Raw genomic sequence first — 12,630 nt, 5'->3', positions numbered from 1 at the left:
AAGGGCACAGGTGTGTCGCTGCTCCTTTACCTGCTCACCTGTCCTGCCTTTCAACACCTCCGTGCCACCCATGAGTGAGTTTCTCCGGAGGAGGCATCAAAGTTTCCAGCCACATGCTTCATGACCACAGTGCGGGACATTTAGTCAAGGTAAGTGTGTCTTAACAGATCTATACGAAGCTTTTCAGATGTTTTGTATCACTTTTAATCGTTTTTGACTCTTTGACAACAAATGCAAGCCAGCGTTTAGCTAAATTGTTCATCATTCTTGAAGGTTTAAAGGTCTTTCTCAACCCTGTCCATAGAGTAAGGACAAATAGCATATACTGACATGACGATGCATGTATTTGTAAAAGTTTGGCTTATTGGCATAGTTGTAACACTATGAAATCAAATTATTTTATGGACAAACGTGTGTGTGTGTGTGTGTGTGTGTGTGTGTGTGTGTGTGTGCAAATTCACAACATTTTAATATCTTGGAAACCTTGGTTGCATTTAAATTACAAACTAAAATCAGTCTCGAACTGAACTTGGTTCATGGTTTTCAGAGCTGTAGCCTTTGTAAAGACAGCCAGTCCCGGGCTAAAGGCCCCTGTTTGGACTTTAAGGTTTTGCTGCTGGTGGAGGATGAGTCCAACATCCAGCATCCTTCACAGAGACAGACCCCAGCATCATGCCTGCTGGCTGTCAAGCTGTTCTGATGTACAGTACTGGGTTACTCAGAGTCTCTCTGGCAGGTACAGGTGTTCAGTTACTGACCACCCAGGAGCTCAGAGACGTGGCCAGGAGGTGCAGGTTACTGTGGAAGGCGAGAACGCTGTGTGGGGGCGACATGAATCAATACATTGAACAACCAGAAAGCCCTAGTTGAATTTCTTTTGTTCCATGTTGCGGGGTGTTGAAAACAGTCTGCAAAACTCTTGAGTTTGATTAGGATCGAGGTCTGTCATGTGTACACAAGAGGAAGTGGTTTTAAAAGGCTTGGTATTAGATTTCAATCACAACAGTGGCTTTGTTCATGCTCGTCTAATACAAGTGAAGTTTACTTTACTGAGTGGAAGTAATAGATTATTTTCAATCAAATAAGATGGTTTTTGTGCAATAATAACTGTAATTGTAATTCTGTTATTTTATTATATTAAGAACGTTTGAAATTACTAATTCACCTTTGAAATGATCTAGTTTAAACATCCCTTCCTATTCTATAAAAGTAAAAGTTTAAAGTAAAAAGATCACATTCATTGTCACACTCAACACATGGGTTTCATTTAGTTTTATTAAAAATAGATTTGTGATCAGTAATCAAGTATCGACTTGATTAAAGTTACAGTACAGCAGTTGACTAAAACATTGCATTACTGTTTCCATCACTGTTCAAATGAAGTATTTTGGACTCAAGGTTAGACAAACTAAACATTGTTTACAAACAAGGCCATAAACTTTGGATGTAAATAGCTCAGTATTCATGATGGAATTAAATCATATTTCTTTTCAAGAGATTTGCTGTTTACTGGGTGAACTGAGTTTGCTCTGCAGTGTTAAGCCCTCGATGTCCTCCCCTCTGGGGACACTGTCACAGGGATGTGTCAGTTACCGAGCCACCTGAGCTGGAAGTTCAGTCAGTACAAAGACAGACAAGGGGAACAACATGTTACGTAGCACAGAACATGTGCAGCCCCATAGAGTCTAAGTATTATGTTCGTACCACAACAAAAGTGTAAAACTTTGTACACAAGGCAATGAGTAAAGGCAGAGAAAACTCTGGAAGAGAAACTACTAAAGTTGGACTATAATTCATATAATCAATAATAATAGTTCATTAAATAAGAAAAATGACGTTGTAATATACAACCAGGCTGTAGGTATTCAGTACATTTTAGTTTCTGTATCTCAGCTTCTTTGTGTTCTTCAAATCAAATAAAAAATATAAGTAATGTTTGCTCCAAATTTAATTGAAAACTAGTTTGTTTTTTTTAAGAATATTTTTTTCTTTTTTCAGAAACAGAATAGATTTATAATCATAAGCAAGTGCTGTAAAGTCAAGAACATAAATATAAAAGGGTAACATTTAATAGTGTTAATATAGAATAAAACACGTACAACTGGGAGATAGTGGTTTTAAAGTCTTTGTTCCTATATTCCACCTACAGGTGGCACTGTGACCTAAACATGTCAGTGTGTACCGCACAGTTCACTCTTCAACCTTCACTCTTCATAACAATAGTACTGCTACTGTATTTTTCTTTTACCTGTTGGACCAAATCAGTTTAGGCCATAAATTCAATATCGAGAATGTAACTTTTTTTATTTTGACACTACTGAATAAAATCACTCCATGACATTCATTAGTTTGACATGCACCGTTGGCCCAGCAAAAAGGACACCTTAAAAACAGTCTATTGGTTTTCATATATATAACAGTTATTTTCATGAATTAATTAATCTGCAGATTATATTCATGGTTATTTATTTATTCGTTCAGATAACAGAGAAAAATTCCCAAACAGTTTTTTCATGGCTTCGTTTGACCAACAGAGACACAAAATATTCAGTTTTTAAGTCACACAAGCTGATAAAATGCTGCAAATCTTCACATCTGAAGAGCTGGACGTAGATAATATTGGCTATAGTTACAATTAAATTTTCCGTCAATCGGCTAATCGTCAAATAATTTCAGCTCTAATTCCTGAAAGGTCACACAGATTTTTCTGATATGGAACAGTGTCATGGAAATAGAAATGGCATGATGTCCCTCTTCAGCCATGATCTCCCTGCATGAACAAACCATAGGGTTCAGATGAGTAAAGTGTCAGAGGGTCAAAGGTCAGGGGAGCTTTGACGCCTGAGTTGACAGGTATGACTGTTTATGGGCAGTGTGCCGTGAGGAGGAGGAGGAGGCGAGGGGAGAATAGAGAAACGGTGAAACACAGTGAGAGAGGGAGAAGGAGCGAGAGGGGCAGACGTGCCATATTTACTGTCTTTCCTAGTAAGAGCCCAAGTGTGAACCGTAATGTGTATGTCGGTTGATATAACCTCCGGCCTTTTATGGCACGCTAGCCTGGGTCTCGCCTGATCCTGGCGGCTGACACGGAGGTGTGAAGTCAGGGGACGTGATGGGGCGGAGGGTGCCTCATGGTGGGGTTGCCATGGGTTGAACAAAGAAACACTGTGAGCTCCCAGGTTTCTGTGTTTGCTGTCACACCAGTGATTACAAACAGTTTTTTTAGTACTGTGTTGACTACATGTGCGGGTATTATAAAACTTGAATTATTGTTTTTGATTTAAGATGTTGTGTTGTTACAGATGTTGGAGTTTATGTTAATTCTGGGACATTTGAGTACAACTATTTGTTGCTCCTAATGCAAAAGCATGCTCTGAAACTTAAGTCAACGTCATATAAGGTGAGACCATGCAGGGAAATAAGAGTGTAGGCAAAGCAGAGAGTGTAGAGGGGACAAAAAGTGATTGAGAGAGGGAAAACAGATGGGAAGATTGAATTTTAGAGGAGGGCAGGCGGAGGAGGAGTGCAAAGGGAATCTTTTTTGTGTATGTCTGGAGAGAATGGGAGCCTCTTATACACCTCACAGCATGAATTTGGCGCGGGCTGTGGCCTCGTCTCGTCTACACAGCGGGGTGCTTTCCTGAGCGGGCTGCCCAGGGGAGGGGCACCTGCAGCAGCAGCCTCAAACACTAGTCAAGAGGAGAGCTTGACGGGCGGGGCGAGGGGGTGCTGGGATGGAAAGATGCTTGGTGGTTCCAGGAAACGGACATGTGCTGGATTTATGAAATCCTCAGGTAGAACAGAACAACGCTTCCAAAAGAAAATATTTGTCCTTGTGTTTTCCCCTTGAGGACTAGCGAGGAGGAGGACGCTGCCTGCAATCTCAGGATGAAGAGATTGCGCAGGAGGACAAAAGTTATGATTGGAGCGAGTCGACCAGTGCTGGCAACCACCAAAACAAACAACACAAAGTTTATAGATCGGCCAGCTTGCCAACTGAGACAATATTTTCCATCCATTTGGTTGGGTTGACAAAACACCACGTATTTGAAGTTTATCAAACACTCAGTCATCCCCACAGACGTGCGGGAGGACTTAATCATCTGATATATTGAGTTTTAGAATATGCAGACACCCAAAACCTGTCCGCCGTGCAGACTCTTGAAAATTGAACAACAACCTCTCTGTGCTTTAATATCCACACCGCTGCTAAGTGTCTTTTTTGGAAGGGTTTCGTCTTTACACAAGCTACACCCTCCATCTTCTGTCATCTCGGCATGACCCAGGGGTCCAAAAATCACCAAGTCTCATATGAGGGTTCATGATTTCAAATGTATACGGAGCTGACTCTTTGTCTGCAAGAAATTCCATTTAAATGGACAAATGTGCTGAGAGGGCCTCAGTTGTCTGTAAGAGGTGGATGGATATTGCATTAACTTCACAACAGAAGCGCCCCCTGTAGTGTGACCGCACAGGGCTGTGGGTAATAACTGCAGTGGGAACGTTCTGCTCAGAGGTAGCCGGGCCAGGTAAATGGAAACACATGGTAGGCGGCATGGACTACAGAAGGGCCCTACAGCCTCAGAAATTATGGCATCACCATGCAGAGAAATGCACGCGCTCCCTTGACAAATGCTTTTGGTATGTGTCTCTTCAACCTGTTGGTATTACCAATGCATTAAAGCCCCGCAGTGCACTCAGGTTTTCTTTTCCTCAGTTAATGCTCCTAACGTGCAAATAAACCCTAACTTTAAGTTTGCTCATTTTACATTACATTTAACATGAAATCACTCAAATAAGTAATTACCTGGGGATTATGTTCTCAAAGAAGTTACTGAATATCAAGTCAAAACACAGTAACTGCACTTAATAGAGCTTAACGGTCCTTCTGTGTGATTTGGGTGGACAAAGAAAAACACCATTATTCAGATATGTCACCTGAGACCGGATCAGCACCACTTCCCCCGTGCTTTGTGTCAAAGATTTAGAGGTCTGGAATATTATTCAGAATATTTATTGCTTTCTTTAGAGGTTAATATTGCTGTTTTTTTTTTGTCTTAATTTTGTCTTTTGTATTAATAACACAGTATGTATTTATTTTGTATGAGGTTGTCTCAGGTTTTCACTGTGCATTAAATTAAAAGACATTTAAAATTTTTATTTAAATAAATTGTTTAATGGGACAATTTGGTATGTTCAGTTATTAAATAATTTATTTATTAACTGATTTCTTTGTTTGTTTAATTTATTTATTTGGATCCCCATTAGCCACTAATAAGGTAGCAACTACTCTTGAACCCTGGGGTCTACAACAAAGTAAAACAATTACATAATTAGATGTTCAGTTACGCTGCCAATATTATTCTAGATTTATGATGTCATTGATTAGATTAAGGCCATTTTGTCTTATCAGTATGGAGCAGTCAGGATTTTCTTGTTGCATGAAACTATATAAATAAAGTCTGAATGATTAAGATGACATGCAACACTATTCCCCTTAATAGAGACCTTAATCATGTGTTCAGCATCTTAAACCCTCCCTGCAAAGAACACCATATCACCATGCTCATTCGATACCACCCAGCCCCCTTTTGTCCCATCGTCCTGTCCCATTCCTTACTCCTTTCTGGCAAACAACAATATTTGCTCGTCTGTGTCAAAGAGCAGCAGGGTTTGCGATAGAGTACAGTGCAGCCTTTGAGTCAGACAGACGGAGACAGACCGTTGCTACGGGAAGACATAGAAACACCAGTCAGCGAGCATATACACAAGAACGGGGAAGACCTGGTAGAGTCACTGACATGCTGACACAGACACACAAACAAAAGTATGAATTCAATTCAGTTCCTCTCCGCTAAGCACTTTTTTCCTTTTCTTAACCCACAGCACTTTTTACATCTGCTTTTCAGCCTCCCTCTGTCTCATTACATTGTGTTTCACATATTTTTCTTCTACTTCACATCTGATTTAGTCATGTTGTCTTCTTTTTGGAGGTAATATTCCCAAGTTAAAGATCCAGTCACACTGTGAATTACACAAAGCATACTCTTTATTCAGGGCTATATATTATGCATTATTATAAACATCAGTTACAAAGAACACAAGTTCAGGCCATGCAAAGCATTGCATGATTCAAAATAATAAGTACACTTTCAAACCCAACATGCAGGTCGTGATTATAAAAAAAAAGTCCGTTGTTTTAGATATGTCAGGGACTGTTGACCCACTCAAACATAATTCATTAAGTCAACAAACAATGCCTCAGAAAAATGTCCCAACGAGTTCCCGACCAGTTACAACCAGTTGTCCAAAAACAAACATTTTCTTTGATAGTTCTCTGAAAACAAGTGCATCAGGGTTTTACTGGAAATATTTGTACGCAACATATAGCATGAACTCTGCTTTCCCAATCTTACTGTATAATACAGTGCAGGACAAAAATTGTGTAGGCTAAATAAAACATTCCTCCTCGTTGTTAAATCTTTTCCTTTGTACTGTAATAAAGACTTGTGTTAGAAATGCCATTTTATTACTTTACCACAGATATAATATTGTTAAATCATTTAAAACCAAATTTTCAATATGTAAACTTGGTTACTACAGCAATTAAAGACACATTATTTGGAAAAGGTTTGCAAATAAATCATAAATTCAGTAACACATCTGACAGAGATTGTCTTTTCGATCGTCTCCTTGTAGGAAATGTTCTTTCACAAAGCATCTATACAAAGTGCTATTATTTGCTTAGTTTGCAGGCTGAGGATAAATCAATGGTCTTTGGTGTCTTTTTTTATGGAGCTCAGAAAGCATTCTTATACAGTACCTTTTCACACATATGTGACCACACTCACATTATTGTCTCTACTGTTAGCGAGAGTCACTCACTACTGCAGTGGGCTGCTCTTACGGCAGAGCTGATTTGCTGATGTCAGCGTCTGCCGGACGCGTCTTCGTTTTCCAGTCAATAGCGTGTAGAAGAAAGGATTCACACAGGAGTTTCCGTAGGTCAGCCCCGTGAGGATACGATTCACTGTCACCTGTGTCCCTACTGGTACTGTCCTCAGCATGTCAGGCTGGTAGAGAGGCAGCAGCTGCCAAATCCAGAAAGGGAGGAAGCAGGCCCAAAAAGCAAGGACAATACCTAGTATGAGGAGCAGGACTTTGGGTTTAGGTGCACGGGGAGGACAAGCGCTGCTCCCACTGGCCCAGGCTGGCCTGGTCTGAGACACCCAGTAAAGCCGGCCTAGCGTAGCGTAAAGCGCTCCAATGGCCAGCCCAGGACCAAGAATGCTAGTGCAGAAAAGCACACTTAGATAGGCCTTGGAGCTCTGCTCGTCCCAAGCCGGCACACACAGCTGGCCCTCCTGGTTCTCCCCATCCTCCAGGTGCAATGTGATCATCATGGGCAGACTAAGAGCCACAGCCAGCCCCCAGGCCAGGCCTACACGCAACAAGCCAGAGGAGTTGGAGGAAGAGGTATGCAGGGGATGGGCCACAGCCCGGTAGCGGTCTAGGCTCATGGCAGTGAGGGTGAAGATGGAGGCGTGCATAGTGAGGAGGTCGAGGCTCAGCAGGAGGCGACAGCCTAGCTCGCCAAAGGCCCAGCCTGAAGCCAGGCTGTCATACACAATGAAGGGAGCGGTGAAAAGGTAGAGCAGATCAGCAAGAGCAAGGCTCAGCACCTGAAGGTGGAGAGAGGAAGAGGAGGACGAGGAAGAGGAGATGGGGGAGGAGGAAGGGGAAGAGGAGTTGGCAAGGCAGGATGGTACAGGTACTCTCATTAGGCAGCACGTTGGTCCTGTTCCACGTCTTCTCCTACTTCTCCTGCGCCTCAGGAGGAGGCCCAGAGTGTACAGGTTTCCTGTGATGCCTAGCAAGGAGAGGAGTGAGAGGAGGGAGCAGAAGAGAGCTGTGGATGCCAGGCTGGGTGATGGAGAGATGGAGGGAGAGGAGGAGGGCACAGAGAAATTGGGAAGAATGGGGAGGGTGTATGGGGAAGGTGGAGGCAAAGAGCCTGAGAGTTCCATAATGTGAAATTATAAAAAGGTGTGAAAGTTAAAAGGAATGCAGCCAGTAGATATTAAACTGTCTGTTTCAGATGCAAATTCAAGATTGAAGCAGAGACAGAGAGGAGGGAGGTGGAGAAAAAAACAAAAGGATAAATTATTAGTTTACATCAATACTTTCCTTGTTGTTATATTCTCTGGTGTCTGGATATTTTATTAGTTTGACAAACAGGTTAAGGACAACAAAGCTGAAACCATTTGTATTTGGATCTCTGAGGAAAGTGATTTATGTCGCTACATGTGAATCTTGACACCAGATAAAGTAAATATAGTCATATAAACATGTGGTCGAAATGAAAATATCAGCAAAACCAGGGTGGTTTATGTTTTAGCAGAAACCTGCTCTGGTTGGCACGTCCTTTACAGTTTTATAGTTTCACAGGGAGCCAGATGAGGCTGTCATGGTTTTAGTAAAATAATTGGATTTTCGGAGTAGGAGGGCTGAAGACTGTAAATTTGAACTGAAACCTCCAAACGCTTCTTCTTCTTCTTAAGGTCAGCATTTGGACAACAATTGGGCAAAGTGGGACACAAAAGAGAGCTAACGTGACTTAGAAGTTGTTTCGTGCCGACAAACTCCAAATTGTCGAGTTTTAGTTTATATTTCTGGGTTTATGTTGGGTGTTTTTGCACACTGGTGGTTTGGATGTGGACTGGTGCGTGAAAATCTGCTGAGTCAGTGGATAGCACGATGAGGTCGACAGGACTAACAACCATGGCTGATTTTTTTATTTTTTATTTTAAAGGATAAAGTGATCCGCTTTGTAAGTTACTGATACTTTGCTATGTCGCACAAGATGAGAGTAGTAATATATTCCACATTGCCTTTCATGATATAAGTTTGTCAGTTTTTATACTTTTCTTCCAAGATGACAATGATTTTCTGGAGAAATGTAATCTGCAGCGACATCAAAGCAGACGCAGGGTGCCTGACAGAAAAGGCCTGTATGACACATGGTGACCCAGGCTGCACCGGGGTTAAGAGCTACCGTTGAACTGTGGAGGAGCAGCCAAACCCCCGCCGTGCTGCGCGCCTCCACACGTTACCGGCTGCCTTTAAATAACAGCTGTGTTATATTTTCATGACAGGCCCTTTCCTACCAGGAAAACTTTGCAGAATAAGAGCCCCATTATTCATCTAAATTCCTTGTAAACTGCGATATTTGATGCAAATGTGTGTATGCATTTTAATTTCATATGATTCTCATCAATAAACCGACAACACAATAGCTAAATATCTGACGTATTTGAAGACTGCTGTTAGCAATATATAAATAAAATTATTTTAGCACTTGAAATATTTAGCCTTGGCATCCACAAAGTTTAGAGAGAAAATTGTTTCATTGTGTAAATTTTGTGATTCCTGATTGAGATATGAATCACCTGAGAGATTTAGCCTATACTGTTGCGTAACGGCATATGTTTGGGCCCTAGTCAGTGCTAAAGAAAAATGAGCATCAGGCCTATTATCCACATAAATATATATATTTAATCAGCCAATAATTCCACAGATTTATTTTTCCTAAACTTACCTTAAAACGGTTTAATGCCAGACGCTGTAAAAATAATATTCCATGGATTTATTTGTTGAAAAAATTCAGTTCCCATTTTGAAATATCCTCCTGGATTCTTCGGGTTCAAAGTCTTTATCTTTATCAGGAGGAGGTGGAGGTCAACAAATCCAAACTTTGTGAGCTGATCTCTGCTGCTCAGCTCTACTGTATGAGTTCTTGTCTCCTCAGCTCAGTCTTTGATGTGTCTGAGTCAACGGGAGAGGAGTGTGTTTGAGTGGAAAGGGGGTGGGATGGGATGCTGAGCGAGGGGGCTTATCCTTCATACTGAATATTAAGTTGTGTTGGCCTGAACTGGGGTCCAGGAGCCCCCTTTTTTCTTCATCATTTTGAAATAGAACAATGACTTTGCTAATCATATGTTTCACTACAATAATTAATAACGGAGGTATCAATACCAGGAAGGATATTTAAAGAGTGTATTTTTGCCGTATCAATTGGGGTTTGTGGTCGGAATCTCTTTGGCGCTGTCGATAAAATGTTTCTAGCTTCAAAACATTCAATTAATGTAATTACAGTTCAGTCCCTTTTAAATCATGACTGAAAAAGCATTGTGAGGAAGCCAGCCCACTGCTGTGCTGAGTAGCGGTATAAGAATTTAAAGCACAGATAAAGCTAATATTAGTGTGCTTTTTAAATCTCTTATATATTTATAGCCACGTTTGGGGGGATTTTACAGTTTAAGTTCGATTATGGTTTAATGACTCTCTAATGGTTTCAGTACCTTTGAGCTGGGCATAAATCTCACGGTGAACTCACTGCAAAGACTTTCCGTGAAAGTCAAGAATCTGACCATAAATGGTATTGTAACAACATATTTTTGGCAAATAATCATGCGCTGTATAAGTCACAGATATGGCCACTACATTATGTTTTGAAAGCTACCAATTTAATGTGATGGATTTACTATAAAACTTTGGTTTATTCAATCATAACACTTTTTAATGCACTCTGAAGCACACTTTATCTTAAAATGTATATAAAACAGAAGAATGTAGTGAATGTAGAAGATAAACTATAAAATACATAATTAAATGAAAGTCTTTATGGATTTGTTTTTATGACTGACCTCTATTTTTAGTCTCTCAGCAATAAAGAAAACCTTGTTGCTACACAGCTAATAGCACTAAAAACAAAATGCTGCATTTATGGTCCAGATATGCAGTAAAAAAAAATCTAATATTGAACTATGCATAACCCTCGTCAGTGGATATGTTACCAAGGTTAAAACATATTTAGTCTGATCAGTAGAAGAAGTGATCTGTGGTTTCCTCTTGGACTCTAAAGTGCTTTTCTTCAGTTTTTAATAAATGGAGTGTGAGCTAGGGGCAGTATAAATTGGATTAGTGGTTAAAGAAACCTGTAAACCAAAAGGTCACTGGGTTGATCCCCTGTAACAGAAACGAGTCAATCAAGAGTCAAATTATCTTTGACACGACTCTGTTTATGAATACCTCGCTGTCTGCTTGATACCAGAAAAATGTAAGCATAAATGTAAAAGTGCACTGTTGATTCTTCTAGTAAGATTACATTTGACTGTGTAGAGTCTGTGGGAAGGGACAGACATACTGAGCTGGCCGTATCATTGGTATTTGCTGTCATTTCATGACGCACTGCAATAACTAATGCACTTCAACTCTGACCCAATGTCAATACCACATCAGCCCGTGTTCAAACACAAGGCGCCTCACACCCCCACAAGGGATTTATATGACGATCTGATGTTTAAATTATAGAGGAAATTAATTATTCAGTACACTTGGCTGTATCAACATTTGTCCATGTCAGAGAAAAGTTGAACTGTTAGATGTAATAAGTGTCTTGACTTTAATCTGTGACAGCATTATAGAATAAACGGGTCTTTCAGGAGTTATCAAAAGCAACTTACAGTTGCCTGTTATCCACCGAGTTGTTTTTGGCTGGGCCGTTGTATAACCCGCAGCTGTGGTTTGCCAGCTTCAAGAGGCTGAACAACTTGGAAATGATTTAGTTGTGACTACCCAGTAAAATGTGTAGGCTGTACGCCTCATGTTGGTGGTGGGGAGTCCACATTGGCTGCTTCATACATGTGCTGGCGTACATAAGATAGACAGAGACAGCCAGTAAAGACGAGAGAGGGATGGGTGGAAGGGGGGGACATACCTATCCCCACGGGGTGTGAGGAATTTGAACAAATACCTGGCACAGGCATGCCAAAATAGGAGGAGGTTGGGGTGTGGGGGGGTGCATGGAGGCATGAGAAGCCCAAGCTCCCTCATACAAGGAGACAGACAGGTAAAACAACTTAATAGATGGAAATGGAGACGGAGGCATGAGTGCCAAGGTGGCAAAAATGTTTTAATGAAGTGATATCAGGTGCTCCCTTGGTCTCAAATGTGCAATGAAGTGGGAAAAAAATGAGCAGGAGAGATTATGAACTGTGAAACCAGACATTTGGAAACGGATAGGCCTATTACTTAACCTTAACATCCAAACATGGAAAAAAGGGAGTCAGGGTAAAGGAAAGTGTTTGAGCACTGTGCTGTTTATTTGTCTTTGTCAGAACACATCAATCTCAGTCTTGGCAGACACATCATATAATTTCTAATTACATTTACCTGAGCGATGGGCTTTGTTCTACTGCTTTGACTTGCAGTGCACGTGTTCCCCTTATTAATTAGTCCATATCAATCTTAAGCATGCAAATATAAAAGATGAAAGCATAGAAACTCGTGTGCTGTGTGTGATTTGAGCTCTTCACAAAGGGCTGTGTTAAGCAGATTTTATAACTGGTAACATGATAAACTGTATTGTATTAAGGATTATTATTATATTTAATTGTGTAAACAAAATCTATATGCATGGTTGCATCTATATATGATTATAAAAAAATTCTTTCCTGGCAATCATCAGCTAAGAAGGTGTATGGAGACCAGTGAAGTCTGTCTAACATGTAACTGGCTGGCTAATAGTTTACAAGCCTGTTTATTCACTGTATAAAGGGGTTGCAACAA

At 40.7% G+C, this 12,630-nt stretch overlaps 2 protein-coding genes across 2 annotated transcripts in view; one reads left to right on the top strand and one right to left on the bottom strand.

Annotated features, from left to right (window-relative positions):
• Positions 1-8: 8 nt before the first annotated feature.
• Positions 9-12,630, top strand: part of kcnj14 (potassium inwardly rectifying channel subfamily J member 14) — a 31,486-nt gene continuing 18,864 nt past the window's right edge. The window contains exon 1 of the mRNA XM_019253929.2: positions 9-149. The gene's annotated coding sequence lies outside the window, so the exon portion shown is untranslated. The remainder of the gene's footprint in view (positions 150-12,630) is intronic.
• On the bottom strand, positions 6,547-9,793 carry uts2r3 (urotensin-2 receptor 3). The gene is made up of 2 exons (XM_019253935.2): positions 9,599-9,793; positions 6,547-8,089 (listed from the first exon to the last, which is right to left on the bottom strand). Exon 2 carries the CDS (start codon positions 8,025-8,027, stop codon positions 6,885-6,887), a length of 1,143 nt encoding a protein of 380 aa, XP_019109480.1. The 5' UTR covers positions 8,028-8,089; positions 9,599-9,793; the 3' UTR covers positions 6,547-6,884.

Source organism: Larimichthys crocea, chromosome XIII (assembly GCF_000972845.2).
Source record: "Larimichthys crocea isolate SSNF chromosome XIII, L_crocea_2.0, whole genome shotgun sequence".
Classification (NCBI taxonomy): domain Eukaryota; kingdom Metazoa; phylum Chordata; class Actinopteri; family Sciaenidae; genus Larimichthys; species Larimichthys crocea.
The sequence above is the reverse complement of the archived record's forward strand: the minus strand, read 5'-3'. Positions and strand labels throughout refer to the sequence as shown.